The sequence below is a fragment of the Lepidothrix coronata genome, unplaced genomic scaffold (genome assembly GCF_001604755.1).
Source record: "Lepidothrix coronata isolate B3197 unplaced genomic scaffold, Lepidothrix_coronata-1.0 Scaffold194, whole genome shotgun sequence".
NCBI classification, from domain to species: Eukaryota; Metazoa; Chordata; class Aves; order Passeriformes; family Pipridae; genus Lepidothrix; species Lepidothrix coronata.
In genome coordinates this window covers 411,217-429,172 of record NW_016690374.1, presented here as the reverse complement: position 1 = coordinate 429,172, position 17,956 = coordinate 411,217, and the positions used below count along the sequence as shown (strand labels likewise).

Sequence of the window (17,956 nt, the reverse complement as noted above, 5' to 3'; positions counted from 1 at the left end):
GAGGAATCATCTTTTTTTAAAGATATTAGGGGCTTTAATTTTTTTATTTTGTTTCAGAGACTGGCATATGGGAAGCTTTAATAACTTTTTTTTTTAATTGAGCTTTTCAGTTTTGAGAGCAGATTTCTCAGCTTATTGGAAAAAATGGTGTAGCTGAGCACCCTGAGAGTGAGTGGTGATTGTGATGAGGTCTCTGCCCAGAGGTGCTGGCTGCTGCCTGAGAGCCATCCCTGCAAGTGGATGTCCCTCCAGAGGACATGTGCCAGCAATAATTTGAAGCTCGAGAAACATGCTCTCAGGTACTCTCAGGTATGGGGCACGTGCTTGAGTGCAAGCTTTGACAGCTATGCAAGAAGCCATTTACTTTATCAAAGTATATTTGCTTTTCTCTCACAAGGAAATCTATAGCATAAAATAACAATTTGCACCATAAAATGACAGTAGGTTGGCTTTACTATTGGGAAGAGACACAAAGAAATTTAAACTAGGTATAAAGATGGGAGAGATGTCCTGAGGTCCCTTCTACAATCCTGTAATCCTAAATTCCCTGCTATGGAGAAGCATAGATTTTTTTCCCCCCATTCTGAACTTTAGTTCCCCTCTATTTAATGTTTCAGAAACACCAACTAATTTATTCTAAAAATTTTCCCTTTAAAGTCAGTAAATATCACCCACACCACAGAGTTTTATTTGCACACAGCAAAGCAATGCCTAGCAGACAACGGATCTTGTTTCCATTTGTTTTCCTTATCCCATGGACAAGGTAGGCAGTCCAATGAGCCCGCAATCCTTCACAGCCGTTTTGTGTTCCTCTTCCATAAGACAAGAAAAGCACAGGGAAAACCAAAATTTTATTTGTACGTCTATCACATGACACAACTTTTGTTTCTTAGCACTCAGGCTCCCATATTGGAAACATGGATAACCTGACACACAGAGTCACAGAATGGTTTGCGTTGGAAGGGACCTTAAAGATGATCTAGTTCCAAGCTCTCCTGCCGTGGGCAGGGACACCTTTCACTGGACTAGGTTGCTCCAAGCCTGTCCAACCTGGCCTTGAACACTTCCAGGGATGGGGCAGTCACAAGTTACCTGGGCAACCTGTGGCAGCACCTCACCACCCTCATAGGGAAGCACTTCTCTGAAATATTGAATATATTCAACTATAATAAACTATAATAAAGAAATTCTTCTTTAAAATATTGACATGACTAATGGAGCATTCAGATAAAGACCTTCATCTTAGGTGGAAGCTGGAAGCAATGGATACAGCCCACACATCTCTTGGAAGCAGTGGGGTAAGATGGCAAAGGCAACTTCCCAGAAGTCAGTTGTTTGAATGTTTGGACTTAAAATTCCTTTGGGGGACAGAAAAGTGCGGGTTTTTTTTATTCCAGTATGTGCGTTGTCCTAGTTTACTCCACCAACACAAGAAACGGAAGTTTTATTCAAAGCCGACTGTAGTCAACAAACTCTTCTCACTCTTTGCCCCGAGTTATACCCATGGGAAATATATAAACGCCATAAGCACTAGGGAATCGTCTGCAGTTTTAGGCCGTATCTACAACGTTTTGTATTGTGACTCGGGAAATTAGGCGTACGCTTAAACGCTTGAAGGACCTTTTCTTCCCGTTTAATTTGCAGAAACGAGGTGAGGACGATCTCTTCCCCCACCTCCTCGCGGTTAAGCACGCCCAGGCCGAGGCGGGGGAGCAGCGCTGTCCCTCACGGCAGGCCCCGCCCACCCGGGGCCGCGGCTTCGGCTGCGCCCGGCCCCGCTCGCTCGCACCGCCCGGCCGCGGTGCATGCGGGGACCGCCGCCGTGTCCCGGAGCAACGCCGCCGGGCCGCCATCGGGGCGCGGGCAGCCGGCCTCTCTGTGCTCGGGGCCGCTCGCCCTCTGCCGCCCTCGCCGAGGCGGAGCCGCCCCGGGCACATCACCGCCCCGGGCACATCACCGCCCCGGGCACATCGCCGCTCCTCGCCTCGGGCGCGGGCTGAGGGAGCCCGCACAAGGAGCAGTTCGGCCGCGGTGGCTCCGCGCACGACGGGGAAGCGGCGGGGGACATCCTCCTCCTCCTGCTGCTGCTGCCGGAGAGGAGCCGTGCGCTTCATCCTGGCTGGGGATCGCTTGCTGAAGGGCACGTACTTCATGTTACTGATGAAATCAAACGCTGCCTTCTTAAGATTTTTATGAAAATAGGAAGCCAGGCAAAGAGAGACCTCCTTAGTGTTTGTGCTCCGTGAGGGAGAGGCCACCAGGCGAATGCAGCCGTATTAGACAGTGGAGTGTTTGTGAAGAAAGACTTTGGAACCTGGGCTTGTTTAATGCTGGCATTTAAAAACCTCTTTGACTCTTCCATCTATATGCAACATTCTTCGTGTGTGATAGATTCTTCATATATGATAGATTCTATTTACAACATTCTTCCTATCTTCGTATCTGTATAATACCTTTGGCTATGCTGATGGAGGAAGGAAGATTTGAAGCTAGGGGCGATACCTTTCATTAGACTTAACTACTATGGTTTGGCCTAAAAAAGACAAACTTTAGAATATGAAAGAGTTATCTTAAACCTGAATTAGCTGACAATGGAAAGATACTATTGGAAAAGTGGTAATACAGTTAGTTGTTATAATCGTTTAGTTTTAATGATGAATATCTTTTAAACAGTTTTCATAACTGGTATAAGTACAAAACAAAATATAATTCTGTGAAATGATGCCATTTAATACTGTTTATAGGTGAGTCCTAGCTCTTTTGAACTTGTAAACCTTACATTTGTATTTTACATTTTTAAAGATTTATATAAAACCACCAGGGTAACATTTGGCATGTTAAATGTTTCACAGGAAAATGATGCAAAATGTCCATCTGGCTCCTGAGAATGATGAAGATGATCTCTATTCTGGCTACAATGATTATAATCCCATGTTTGATACAGAGGTAAAAATATTTGCTGTTTTCCATCTTTCCCATAGGTAGAATTATAATTTAGAAATACAAGATAAGAACTTGTGTACAACTTTACTACTGCTTTGAAGTGAAATGTACTTTATTTAGCAAGAAACATAAAAAGCTTCACCAAGATTTTTTTGAATAGTTAATTCTTTGATAGTTTTCTATTCCAGCAAAGTAGTTGTGTACATCTCAGGAAATCTAATACACTATAATAGTTAGAATTTATGAAGTATAAAATCTTAGTTATTTGTAGGCACATTCAGTGTGGTGTTTCCCAGATTACGTGCAGGAGCACGTTTTCTGACAAAAGAGGCTACTCATTGGCCAATAGGCCAATAGATCAATGAGATCAGGCCAATGAGATCAGATCTCTTGCTGAGCTGCTGCTGCTGGCTCACAGTGAAATGGAATACTATAGGTCTCTGTGCAATCTGGGATGTCTTAAGGTAGCCCTGCAGACCACTTTCTGGTAACTGCTGGTGTGGTGGAATTGGAACAACAGTGGGCTCATTTGATCCAAACCCACTAGACGTGGCATCCTGTGTGAAATCCCAATGCCAGATTCATAGGAGTTGCAGCATGACCTGAGAGACATGAGATGTCTTAATGTATTGGGATGGCAGGTCTTAATGTTAACATTTAGAAATAGCGTGAGTAGTAAACATTTGGATGGAGATAAAATTTCATATTTTATCACTTCAGCACTGCTTCCTCAGCATGTTTTTGCTTTTCAGAGAATAATGAGTTTTTACATTTCCTAGTCTAAAATACCAAAAAAGATAGACAAATACTGTCGTTGTAATTTAATGTCAGTAAAACCTGTTCTTCAGTTATCTTCAGGTCAAGTATTTTGGGAAGAATTACTGTGTTTTTACCTTTCTGCTTTTAGTAGTCTGAAGTTTCTGGAATTGTGGCTTTGGGTGTTGTCATTTTAAAAGGGTTGATGTTTTTATTTTATCTTTTCTAGGATTTAGAAAACGATGTAGCTTTTCAACAGGCAGCAAGAACAAGTTATGGAAGAAGACCCCCTGTAAGTACCTTTGAAAATACATTGCAATAATGTAGAGCTTCTCTAGAGCCTTACCTCGAACTTTGGCACTGATACAAACTTGAGAATCTCTTACCTTTTTTTTTTTTTTGGTCTACTACTAACATGAAGATACAGACTTTAGTTATGCATATGAAAAATAAGTAAAAAATTAGCAGAGCCTGATTAACTTCATTGCATTCTGGAGTTAATCTAGAACAACAAGGAACTTTGGTTGAAAATGCGTCTTCCTGTTTGATAAAATGAGGTAAAGCCTCGTTCAAGAACAAAATTATACATTCACAAAGGACTTTGTTTAATATTCCAAACATAGAATTACTGGCTCTGATGTACCGTTACAAGGTTGAAATATATACTAGACAGTGGGATTTAGAAAATCATGTGCTATTGTTCTGGTAACTTTTTCCTCCATATTAATATAACTGGCATCAATTCCCTTATTTTCATCTAGCTTTGACTTAATCTTACATCAGTTTTCAAAACCAAATATGAAGTTGGTACCTGCACTTTAGAAGTACCTACTGAATGCCTAAAGAAGAGCTGGAACTGTTTGATTGTTACTTCTTTTCCAGAATAATCTGCTTCTACAATGAGAATTCTTTCTGTAACAGTTGAAGCATTATATTTGTGAAATCACTACAGAACTTATGTAGAAAGACTAATAATTGACACATACGGTTGTTAATTGGTGAGGATTTTTTTTTTTTTTTTTTTTTTTTTTTTCCCATTCAGGTGACAGCCAAAATTCCTGGCTCAGCAAGTTCAAGACCTTTAGCTACTGGATTTGGGGTAGGTTTTTGTTCTATTGTATCCCTAATGAAAATGGTATTTACCAAAAATTAAATGTAACATTTAATTCCTCGCACAAAGTGAGATTATTTTCTTTTTTCTCCCAAACCATACTGTAAATCTACTTCCATACTTCATAAGGCATTAGAATCCAAGGAATTAACCAGATTCTCTTGCAGGGGAAACTGAATAGCTTGTTATTTTGGCTTGGGAAAATTTTTCTGGAAGTCTTGAGTTGTTTATCCACAATAACAGAGCTAGAATTTCCAAGGCATTGTCCACAATACTGTATCTTTTGCTCCACAGATTTGCTTCTCCTACACGATAATCCTTGCTAAGGTACATTAATCCTTAGCAGTAAAAATGAAAAACAATCATGGTGTATGTGGATAGTGAGTATAATAGTAAAACATAGGCCTTTGAGTGGGAAGTAGGGGAATATTTTTCATGGCCTGAAACCCTTAATTTTTGTCCGTTTGTATTGTATATTTGTAGCAAGCTTTAGCACTTACTAATAAATGTTTCACATTTGTTTCTTTGCATTTTTAACCTTCTGCAGGAAGACAGTATGTGTCATTCAGGAAACGGAAGAGATATCCATTGGCAGTTAAAAAGTGTGTCTGTATTTATGATAAAATAAATCTGCATGAAAGTAAAACTTAAGAATTAATTCAGGGACAGATTTTATCAGCTCTACTCAGAATTTTACTGAAGTATCTTGTGTAAATCACTTGTTCAATTTGAAGATAGTAATTTCAATAATTTAATAATGGAAAGCACTGCTGCCTCAGATAATTTTCTGAGGGAACTCCACAACATTTGCACTAGCCTGCAAGTTTTACCTCAAGTGCTAAGAGAGAAAAGGCAGGCAAATTCCCTCAAGTCCCCTCTTTTTAAAAAGAGCTGACAGAAGTATCCAAATACATAAAAAAGACTTTATTGCAAATTTGTGCTAACAGAAGTGTTCAACATCTTTAAGTCTGCCAGGCACTGGCAGTATATTGTTTATGAATAACATAAATGGGAACTTTGCTGTGAACTTATGTGAGAGCTCAACTTTTAAACCTCAGCGTTGAGAAGACTGTACTTAGGCTTCTTATGCTTTCTGAATGCCACTTTCAAACGATTTACTTATTTTTGTAGCCAAAGACAACTTTACCTTCATCTATGGGAAGACCAATGACAGGAGGTATACAGGTAAAGATTCAATATGTACATTTTATATTCGTTTGGAACAATAAAGTTTTCTGATAAGTGTTTGATACAAGTATTTTTAAAAGATTGTAGTATTTAAGTAATAAAAGGATTTAAAAGAGTGTTTTCAGTTTAGTGAGGTGGTAACTAATTTTTGTATTTAAAGGTTTTGTAGTATATAATTATATATAAATAATAAAATATATAAAATGATATATCTATAAATACATATAATGATGTCTGTATTGTCCACAATATAATTTTTAGTAAGTCTATTTTAATATATCTTCTTCTTTGTTTGAGGATGGGGTTTCTCGACCAATGACAGCAGTGCAAGCTGCAGGTTATACTAAGGCAGCTATGAGAGGTATGGTTTGTAGAAACTGCCAGCTGCCCCAGGGAGATGTTATTTTACAATTTTACAATTTACAAATTTCAAGATGTTAATTTTGCAGGTTCTTCATTTGATCCTCTTGGCCAAGCAAGAGGTCCTGCTCCACCTCTGGAAAAGAAGAATTCAGACAGGTTTGTTCAGTTTTGCATTAAATTATTTCAAAGCATTAACAGCAACAGAAAGCCAACCATGCATAGAGTTCAAAAACATCCAGGCAGTTACAAAACCTTGAGAGGCCAAACTCTTAACTTTGTGGAATAATGCCACAAACAGTATGCATGTGGTTATCTGACTTGCTGGAGCACTTGCACTGACTTTCAGGAACATTTGATTTCAGTGATTTCTAGTTCTGAATAGCTCAGCAGCCTGGATGTAGGTGTTGTCACACAAATGCTGTTATATAGAACTGTGGAGGATCATGGAAGTGTGTGTGACAGGCAAGGAACACCATGATTCTTGCAGCTCTCTAGGAAGAACTTGAGGGAATTTGCCTGCCGTTTCTCTCTTAGCACTTGAGGTAAAACTTGCAGGCTAGTGCAAATGTTGTGGAGTTCCCTCAGAAAATGTTGTTGAGCTTTCCAATACAAAAGTTACGTGCCCCAAATGGAACTATGTAGGAATAGGGAATCCTACTGAAATGCTCAATTATTTAGCAGACGAATAAATCTAGATGAATAACAACTTTTTGTTATAATCTGCATGTGCAAGCAGTACTTTGGAGTTATCTGTGTAAATAAAGGTTCAATTAATTGCTTTTAATGTGATATTTCATTTCACTAGGTGTTTGACTTGAAACACCTTATCTGTTCTGTTGTTACTTCTCCTGAACAAGCTGAGTTAATGAAATTTATCTGTCTGTATTGTTCTCTTAAGAGGATTTATGTTTTCTTAGGTCTCTGTTCTCAAATTGAAACTGCGAATGTGATATCTTTGGAGGATCTTCTTTGGGCATAGTTTCTTGTGATATTTTCATTGATGGGAAAACCAGTTAGTTGCGACGTGTGATACATCACTGTGCTGTTTTATTGAGTAGTGTGTAAAAGAATTGAATTATGTGTAAAAGCTTAGTGTTTGCAGTTATGTTACTAGTGTTAATCCTTTTATTGTTATTTTTGTTTTAGTCCAGAAGAGAAGTTGAGGCAGTTGGAAAAAAAAGTGAATGAACTGGTTGAAGAAAGCTGTGTTGCCAACAGCTGTGGAGACTTGAAATTGGTAATTTTTCTGGATTTCACTTTTGCTGTTGTGTGAAGAACAATTTGTATAGATAAGTGTTTCGTCTGTTATAGAGGGTACTAGAGCAATGTTGTGCCAGTGAATAGTGGCTAAGTAACAGGCTCTCACCCATTTGATTTACGTCTAGTGTAGATGTAGTTGGAGAGAGCTCAAGCTGTTTGGACAAATTAGCACTTTTAATGAATGTGGTCTTTCTGTTTGACGCAAAGGAATATTTTTCTATGCTACTCCGATTCAGACAATTTCAAATATCTCCATAGGTCTTATGAAATGTGGTGGGTACAGCATCATTTAATCTTACTTCAGCTGTCTTAATGTACTGGATCTGTTGGTAGATTATCTTTTTTCAGATGTCTTTTTTTTTGCTTTGAGATCTAGAATTCATTCAGCTTTCAGGAGATGAGCTAACTTGTTTTGTTAATTTTTCTTGAGCTCCTTGCATGTATGTTCTAGATTATTCTTTTTTTCTTGATGTCAAAGGGTTGTTTCTTATGTAGATTATATCAGACTATTCCAGGGGTCCTCTAGAATGTTTGTGTTAGTTTCTGGTAAGTCCAGCAGAATATCCATTTTTCTGCAAAAGCCATCAAAGTTGCCAACTCATTATCTGTAGAAGAGTCAAGTTGGATTTGCCTTCTGTCATAAGGGATTATTATCAAGCTGTATCTTGAAGTACTTCCTTCACTGCTGGCTGCCAAATCGCTACCCAGAGTGGTAACCATTACTTTCTTAATCATTGTACCCTTGTGAAGGCATACAGGACTGCTAATGGCACTTCCTAGACCCAGAGCATTAGTTGTGCAAAGGGTCTTGACACCAGTCTGCAGAGAATTATAATTGGGTATATACATGTGACATAACTACTGTGGATAGATAAAAAGGGAAAGCAATTTACCAGCATCGAGAATTAGTAAAGGTGTATGTACAGAATACATTTGTGTGGTTGTAACCTGCATGTTTATTTCTTGCCTTCACTTACTTCCTTCCAACACTTTCCTGCACTGAGATTCTGCAATAAGAAAACATGCCAAACCTAATTGCTCCCTCTTTTTTTCTTTTAACCATTTCTGTGCGCTTTCTGTGATTAATACAAGTAGAATAATCTTCTAGGATCATGATGATGTAGTGATTATGGCATATGCATGTGTGTGACTGTACTTCTCTAAAATTATACAGCTAAGTAGACTGTATGTTTGTTTAGTGCTAAGTAACATCTTTTTGTGGGTTATAGTGCCATTTTTCAGGCATTTGGTACAGTCTATGCATCTAAAGAAAATAGACATGAGTATATTCTCTTCATACTTTTTTTGAGTATACTTTTGTCATCTTGGGTCAGTAAGATTCAAGGCACTGTTAAATTCTAGCATTTTGTTTAAGGCTCTGGAAAAAGCAAAAGAGGCTGGAAGACAGGAAAGAGAATTGTTGAGACAACGTGAACAAATTACTCCTCCAGAAAATATCAACTTAGACCTCACTTACTCAGTAAGTGCTTAGAAATCTTCAGTGATTGAAATGTTGCTAAAAACCCCCCTGAACAGATATTTCAGTGTTTCCTGAAGTGTGTGTGTTGTTATGCTCCTAGCAGGGTACCAGAGGAGATCCATTTATGTCATTGAGTCTATTACCGTGTAATCTCAAGTACCAGAGAAACCATGTACTCAATGTTAAGTGGAGAAGGATGCCCATGAATATCTACTCCAGCTATCTACTCACATGCAAAACTTGCATATCAAAATGTAACAGATATAAACCCTATACTTCAGAAATAAATAGTCTAGAAAATGTGACATGCCAAGAGAAGAAAACAGGAAAGATCAGATACTGTCTTTAAATTAAACCATAAAGTGACAGAGAATGTATTACATGAAATAGAATACAGTAATATTCTTGAATCTTAAAGCAGATATCTAGATTTACATTCTGGTTTTCAAATTAATAGTAGACTTTTTTAAAAAAAAAAGGGTACAAGGTGTATAAAAATACTTCAGGTGTGTTTAAAGTTGTACCCTGGGTAGTGCTGTAGAGACAACTATTAACAGTTAAAATAGGCAGACCTAATAGTTTATTTTACTGTGAAGGTCAGGGTAAAGCTGGGGAAAAAATGTGGAGGTGTTTTACCTGACACCAGCAGAACTTGTGTTTTGAAACAGCAGTTTGGAAAAATTCTGTCTTTCTAAACTGAGTGACCTCGGGCAGTGGGACCGTTTTCCACATGTTGGGAGCCATAAATTACACACAGTTTCTGAGAATGAACTTGTACGAATATTTATTAATAACTTTGTATTATAACATTGCGTTTACTTGGATTTAAGGCTCACTTAGTATGACTTTGAATGGTAGTTATTTATGTACAAAATAAAATAATTACCTAGAATAAGTATCTTTTAAACTTGTTTCCTCTATGTCCATATGCAAGAACAAAGGAACATTAAAGACAGGAAGCTTAAAACTGGTACAAACAGGACTTCCAAAGTAAAATTAATTTCAAATTATCTATTATGAATTCAAGTTTATTACTATTGAGAGGACGATATATGTTGTTGTACCTATAATTCCAATTTTCTATAGGTTCTTCTCAATCTGGCCAGTCAGTATGCTGCTAATGAAATGTATGCTGAAGCACTGACTACTTACCAAGTCATAGTGAAGAATAAGATGTTCACCAGTGGAGGTAGGTTATATTCCAGGGTGGATTAAAATTGGTAGTTAGGCATTCAGAATGAGGGCTGCATCTGTATGGTGTTGATTCATAGAGATCTCAGCCCTCAGAGCCAGCTGGTCAGAGTGGGCAACAGATACCCACAGTCTCTGACTTGGAGAGCCAAACCACATTAGGTTACACCAGCTCATGAAGTCTTTTCTTTCCATAGGCTAAGCTAAACATAAAGATAAATGTATAATTTCCTCATGCCACACACACTATGTTGTCTGCTCTAATACTAATTTTTTCTCTTTTGATTTGGCTTTTCCCTTGTGAAAGATTCTTTTAGTATTTTGCACATCTTTGAGACAACCACAGTGCACTTTTCTTAGAGATGTTGATTTGCAGCTGTTTTTCTGGAGAGCACTGTAAATAATCTCTACTTCATCCCTCAGTTCATAGTCAAAGTCAGAATACATCTTACATGGTAGTTCTTTCTTGGGTTTCATCAGTACTTCATCTTCTCCTGGGTGAAGGCAGTTCTGTGCAGTGCTGCTTTAAAGGGACACTGGTACCCTGTAATGAAGACAAATTTATTAGAAATTTGTTCTACTGTGCCACTTTGAAACAATTTAAAAATCTTGTAACTCATTGACTTCTTTTGATAGGTATACTGAAGGTAAATATGGGAAATATATATTTAAAACAACGGAACTATTCCAAAGCTATCAAATTCTACCGTATGGCTCTAGACCAGATTACTAGTGCCCACAAAGAGATGAGGTGAGTTTCTTCTAGGAGGCCTGCTTATGAAACACAAGATTTGGATACAGTATGATTTGAGAGTTAAAAATATAACCTAATCCTGATTTCTTTACCTAGGATGAAAATAATGGAAAATATTGGAGTTGCATTTATTAAAACTGGCCAATACGTTGATGCCATTTCTTCATTTGAAGACATAATGAGCATATCCCCAAACCTGAAGGCAGGCTTCAACTTGATCCTATGTTATTTTGCTATTGGAAATGGTGAGCAAATGAAGAAAGCCTTCAAAAAACTGATTGCAGTTCCTTTGGAAGTAGATTTTGATGACAAATACATTTCATTAAATGTAAGTTTGAAAAAAAGAAACTGTGTCTTTACATAGTAAAGAGGGAGATATATGTAATGCTTGGAAAGTACTGAATATGTAAATCAATGTGTACTTAGATATCTAAAATAACTTTTTTTTTTTACCAACATGAATTTAGTGTGGCACTACTGCTCAGAAGTGTAAAATAATGGAAGAACATTCAAAGCCTTTCTTCCTCAAAAGATGTGATGTACATAAAATCCACACCATTGTCTTTTGAATTTAATTATTAGTTCTTTTAGAGCTAGCTAGAAAGATAGAAATCATAAGATGATCATGTGAGTTATTGTAATGAGAAGGTAGCACAAGTCCTCCTCTGCTGAATGCAGTTCAGCAAATGCTTATTTTTAAGCATGAGAATATTCTCACTCTGCAGCCTTCCCAGTCTGATATACATGACACGATCTACATCCATTAACAACCCTAACGTGAGCTGTGACAACATATATGAGCAGAAAACCAGGACTGAAGCAGTTGTAATGCCAAATTTCAGATTTCACAGTTAGAAAACTACTTTAAACTGAAGCTAGTTTTTCAAATGTGGAAAATAAGTGACATTATAGACTATGTATTCTGCATCAATTTATGTTTGCAGTCATATCGTCTATAAGATAATTAAAATGTTTGTATACTGGCATAATTTGCAGTTATTTTGTCCCCCTTCAGGATGATCTACATACCAATCTACTGCTCGAAGCCATTAAAAATGACAGTATAAGTCAAATGGAACGTGAGAGGTAATGATGGAATCTATTCTTTTTTGACATGGTGCCTGGATTTTAGCTCCTGAAAGGATTATTGGACTCTCACCTGTCCACAGCTCTTGTTACGAAAGTGTCATAATTCTTAGGAAAGAACACACTCAGAAGAACCAGTTGGATCACTCGGTTTAGTGTACTGCACTAAAGTAGAATATCTGCCCCAAATGATCTAGGTTACATTGCTTAAAACTTGCAGCATTAGAGTTTTTTTAAAAATACAAGTACAGTTTGCAGTGAAAGGAAAATAGAAAAAACTGATACAGGGCAAGATACAGGGCAGTGTCAAGATACAGGTAGCAGGGGACTGGTTAGACTGACTTCTGAGATTGTCCTGAGTGCAGGAAGAAGCAAGAACAAGTTTTGTTGTGTTTTTTTTTCTATACATGTTTTTGAAATGATGACATAGAATGGTTTGGGTTGAAAGGGACCTTAAGGATCATCCAGTTCCAACCCCTCTGCCGTGGGCAGGGACACCTTCCACTGGACCAAGTTGCTCCAAGTCCCACCAAGCTGGCCTTGAACACTTCCAGGAATGGGGCATCCACAACTTCTCTGGGGCACCCATTCCAGTGCCCCACCACCCTTGCAGTGAAGAATTTCTTTAATATTTTTATGTTGTGTTTTTGTTTGGTTTTCTTTTTCCTTAGGAAATCCATGGCAGAGGAATACATCATGACAGCTGCTAAACTCATTGCACCAGTAATTGAGACATCTTTTGCAGTAGGCTATGACTGGTAAGAGTCAAATGGGGCTTCTTTTTTTCTAAACTATATGTGAGTCTCTTGTGCTGGTTATGAAACTAGATTCACAAACGTAAACAGCCTGGGAAACACGGTCTGCCCCACATCTCCAGTGTAGTATCCAGGCTGTTTACAGTTTGCCTCCATAATCCTATGGAGAAGAACAAAACAAAGCATTAGAGTCTGTCATTGAAACTCAGCTGTTAAATATATATTTTGCACTGTTCTGTGTTCACACAGAAAGAACTTCTAAAAGCTCAATTGAATTTGAAAATTCAACTTGAAAATTGAAAAGCTTTTAAAAATCTCAGTAAAGAAACGCTGTATGGAAGGTAATTATCACTACTCTTTAGTGTAAATTTGAAGATAGCATGATGAAAACTTGGGGTGCCCAAGAAGTTTTCATTACTCCATAGACTCATTATATAAAATACTTAAATCCAAATTTTTATTGGAAAGGTTTATTTGCATTTTATTTAAAAACTTAATATTTTTAAATGTAAACTTAATCTACCATTTCTTAAACATTTTACAAGTATATACAGGGATAGACTGCTGATACAGTTCACCATTTGAACTTTATTTCTTAATTTATAGGTTAGCTTATGCTTTCTGTGGTATTTACCAAAGGAGAATACTCTTCTCTTTAAAACAAAATCAAGTAGACACACTTACTGTAATGACAATATAAAAATGATTTGTATAACTTTCCCAAGATGTATTTTAAACTTACTTTTAGTTTTCTATTATAAGGACTTCGATGTTTTTATGTATTTTTAGTAACACTGGAAAATAACATGTACACAAATGAGTGTTGTGTATCTGCAGGCACAAAATTACTAACGTGTTCAGTGTTTGGGTAGTGAAGGACATTTGTTGAGAAAAGAGGACTGTCCTTTACCTGGGGTTTTTGGCCTGTTAGGATTATTTTCAAATTGTGCAAATCCTATAATTATAATTTACAAGGTTGTTTATACTAGTATGAAATAATCTCTCACACAGATGTGCTTTGTCTGCTAGGGTCCACAAGGTGGTGTTTGATGGTTTAATAGTCATTATAATCTTACAATTTCACTACTTCTGCCATTCTGAATTATCAGAACTTAAACAGTATGTCCTGTGAAAATTAGCTTGCCACTTTAGAATTTGTTAGCATGAGTAAGTCGTATTTGTTTGCTCTGTATCTTGGTTTTTTTTGTTCAGGAAAATTGGAAAAGGTTGTCAGATACTGTTTTCTTAGTGCTATCCACAGAATACTTGTCATGAAGTAACACACTCTTATATGTGTTCTGGCTAGTTAGACAACTTCTGGTGAGATATGTGGGATTGTTTTGTGTGTTTCAGGATAGATCTACTCTCTGTTATTTTAGGCTGAGGTATTTGAGCCCAGTGAAAAAGTTTAACCAGCAGTTTGAGCTTGGTTTTTCAAATGATAAACTTTTTAATGAGTTCTCTGAGTATTAAATGTGCTTTTAATCAGATTAATTGTCTTTAGAGAAATTAAGTGGGGACAAATAGTCTTTGGATTTCATAACTTCTTACTTAAGATGTGACATAGTCATGGGACTGTTCTATCATATTCTAAAAAGAACAGTTGGATAGTTAGATCTCATTGCATTTTATAGTTAAAAGATGTTAGCAGTAGCAGTTGAAAACTTTTTTGACTTTGCAAAGACATCTGTAATAAAAGAAGAAATTACTATTATTTAATATAATATTTCCTCCAGCATAAAAGACATTTTTATAGAGACTGTCCATGTGCCAACCCAATTACAGCAGGAGGCAGTTTGTTAAATTAAACTTCTGTTGGCAATGTAGCCAACTGTTGGAAGGAAAAAGATAGCTCTCCACCAGTTAAAAAAATAGGGGAAGGGATGAAGGAAGCATCCTGCAAATTGTTCATTGACTGTGCTTAATTACCAACTATTTGAGAGAACAGTATGTGCATACAATAAATAAAGGTCTTGCTTCATATGATCAGGCAGCTTAAGGTAGACCACATCAAACCTAGAAGATGGAGTTTGTGAATGAACATCTGAACTGTCTGCTGCATTCTCTTCTGCACTCATCTTGCAGAAGACCCTAAGCCACAAATAACTGGGAGATGACCAGTTATGACTTTATTATTATTATGGAGCTGAGGGACACAATCTGCATTCTCTGCAGTTTGTTCACTAATCTGGTCTACAGGTTTGGTAATATATGCAACAGGAGATGAGGTTTGAAAAACCACCGTATAGAATGTATCCAAAGAAAATAGTCTGAAAAATTGTCTTAGTGAGTTTTTGATATCAAGTATTGCTCAGTGGTGAAAAATAAATTGATATTTAGACAGCTGGCTTAAAAAAAAAAAAGAGATAGCAGAGGTGCTATTATTAAGGTAAGTTATGGGTATAAATATTTTCTCAAATATTTTTTAATCAGAGTGCTCTTTTCCTCTGTGAAGAAAGATTAGCTAAGAAAAACTGAATTAGGAACGCAAATAAGATGCAAAAGTGTATAACTTAGAGGGGTTTGCACAGGTGCATTTTGTTTATCTTTATGGATCACTTCTGTTGCAGGTGTGTTGATGCGGTAAAAGCTTCCCACTATGTAGAGTTAGCCAATGATCTGGAAATAAATAAAGCCACTACTTACTTGAGGCAGCAGAATTTTAACCAGGTATAGTAACTTTTCACATTACTGCTTTTACTGTATTTGCACAGATACCTTTCTTAGCCACAGCATATTTTTTGGTGAGGGAAAGAATGATTTATGCAAACATAATTATTTTTATGCTGATCAGTAAAATAACTTTATAAAAGCACTGGCAAGAGATGAGTTTTATCTAACCAAAATTTCTGCCACAGAAGCTGGTGTGAATGCACTTCAAAATCAAGACACCTAGATTTAGTTATCTTCACTAGGTGTCCAAGCTGTCATTACAGTTAGTTGGAACTGAGGTTAGTACAGTCAATAGAGCCTAGAAAGCCTGTTGCTAATCAACATGAAGGTGTTTTCATTAATATGAGCTGAATCTTGTTAGGTTGACTGTAGTACCAAAATATATGCAGCTGCACTTCATATGTATGATTAATGTTTATGCTCTGGTATTCTCACTGTTCCCCACGTACTACAGCTTTTATAGGATTTTACTATAAACTGTTCTTATACTTTAGTTGGCCCTCCTATCGTTCCATTGAAATACAAATTGAAATTAAATTAAGCATCTGCTCAGGAGCTTGGACAGTTCTGCATGTCTTATAAAAAGCTTGCCTCTCTGGAGAGCACAGAGGGCTGGGTGAATCACCAGTACTGGGAAGATATTACAGCAGTTTAAGCCACAGTGTGTATTAGCAAATGAAAAAAGTCATAGAAAAGATACAGTATTAGTACTTCCAAGTAAAAGTATAGCTCGTTGCTCAAAATTCAATGGCTTGCAGAAGTTGAGAAGATAGATCTACCAAAACCATTGTGACTTTATATTTTTTTTATCTTGCACATTATTGCATGTTTAATTTTAATTGGTTTGTTGTATTTTTAAATATACACGTGAGATAACTTATGGCTATTTTGAAATGATTTCTGTATATTTTTGTAGGTAAGATCTTTCTCTAGCTGGCCGCCCAATCACTAGTAAGATAAATTTCTGCCTGTGAATTTTATGCCGAACTGCCTTCATTTAAAAATTTTCACCAGTTTCTTTTTAATAAGTACAGGAGGCTGTTAACTCTAGCTTTCCTTTTCTATGCATTGCCAATATAGGTGTACAAATTAATACCACAGCTTGCCACGTTTAAGTTTTTGGTATTATCTGAGTGAATGTGCAGCTTTCTGACAGTGTTTTATTTAAAGACAAATGCGTTTTTTGCACTTAATCTTTATGGGTTGTGGGACAACTTATAATACCAGGTTTTCATCAAAATTGTAATGTAATCTTTTATTTGCTTGTGGAAAAGGCTTGGTTTGAAATGTGAGCAGTTGGCAAACAGCTTCATTTGAACAAAAGGAAGCTCAGATATCTGACAGGATTTGATCAGCTTCCTTCTAACATGCACTGGTTGGTACATTCAGTGATAGGAGTGCTTAATAAATAAGAAGGAATATCAAGGTAGAGATAAAGGCAGTGTAATAGGTAAAGCAAAAGCTGCTCATACAAGCATTCACCCCTTCCTTCTTCTTTCCCTGCTTTATATACAGAGCATGATGCCATATGATATGGAATATCCCTCTGGTCAATTGGGGTCGGGTGTCCCAGCTGTGTACCCTCCCAACTCCCTGTGCACCCCCAGCCCACTCACTGGTGGGGTGGGGTGAGAGGCAGAAAAGGCCTTGGCTCTGTGTAAGCCCTGCTCAGCAGTAATGGAAACATCCCTGAGTTTCAACAGTTTCCAACACAAACCCAAAACACAGCCCTATACAAGCTACTATGAAAACAATAACTCTATCCCAGCCAAAACCAGCACACTGATAGCTTTTCTGAGATCAGGAAGCAATTTTGAGAGTTTGGAAAATTTTGGGCAAATCTGGTAGATTTTGAAGGGTGAGAGTGTTATGGGTAGGTAAAGAGTCATACAAACTTAAGAAACTACTATTTTGATGGTAATTCTTTGTGATTTCCAGTTAGTATCCAGTATAGGTTAAAAAGCCCCCTAAAATCAATTCTCAGAAGTAAAATGATATACAGAGATCGTTGGTGATGTTTCTGTGTAGTACTTAAATGGAGGGAGAGGGAAGGGTGTTGGAAGTTAGCAGTAAGGGGAGAACTCCTTTTAGTTGGATTATGTGATTATTATTTAACCTGCACTGGAACCACTTAATGGTACAGTGGGACTGCAGAATGGTGATTGCAGAGAGTCATTTTGTTTTGTTCTAGTAAAACTGCAGCTGCCATTTAAATTCATCCAATCTGCCTGTTGTTCGTATACTTACTAACTCACCACCTGCTCAGCACACCTTTGGCTGAAGAACAAGAATGGAAACTTTTTGAAATACTCAGTTTCAAGGCTTAAAGGGGTTTTTTTATGTTTTAAAAAAAACAAAACACTAAAATAGATGGGTTCATTGTAATGAATATGTTA

The 17,956-nt window shown here is 37.2% G+C and overlaps 1 protein-coding gene across 3 annotated transcripts in view; it reads left to right on the top strand.

The window, feature by feature from the left end:
* Positions 1-1,982: 1,982 nt before the first annotated feature.
* The window catches only part of IFT88 (intraflagellar transport 88), a 44,102-nt gene continuing 28,128 nt past the window's right edge, over positions 1,983-17,956 (top strand). Inside the window, exons 1-15 of one of the 3 annotated variants that reach the window (XM_017831659.1) lie at positions 1,983-2,140; positions 2,853-2,946; positions 3,929-3,991; positions 4,742-4,798; positions 5,942-5,995; positions 6,296-6,359; positions 6,448-6,517; positions 7,508-7,598; positions 8,997-9,101; positions 10,188-10,290; positions 10,929-11,043; positions 11,143-11,374; positions 12,062-12,132; positions 12,804-12,890; positions 15,458-15,557. In XM_017831659.1, the coding sequence (XP_017687148.1) occupies positions 2,857-2,946; positions 3,929-3,991; positions 4,742-4,798; positions 5,942-5,995; positions 6,296-6,359; positions 6,448-6,517; positions 7,508-7,598; positions 8,997-9,101; positions 10,188-10,290; positions 10,929-11,043; positions 11,143-11,374; positions 12,062-12,132; positions 12,804-12,890; positions 15,458-15,557 (1,302 nt within the window). In that variant the 5' untranslated portion in view covers positions 1,983-2,140; positions 2,853-2,856. Of the gene's footprint in view, positions 2,141-2,165; positions 2,745-2,852; positions 2,947-3,928; positions 3,992-4,741; positions 4,799-5,941; positions 5,996-6,295; positions 6,360-6,447; positions 6,518-7,507; positions 7,599-8,996; positions 9,102-10,187; positions 10,291-10,928; positions 11,044-11,142; positions 11,375-12,061; positions 12,133-12,803; positions 12,891-15,457; positions 15,558-17,956 lie in introns of those variants that run through there. The other 2 variants (XM_017831660.1, XM_017831658.1) reach the window with 2 other exon arrangements.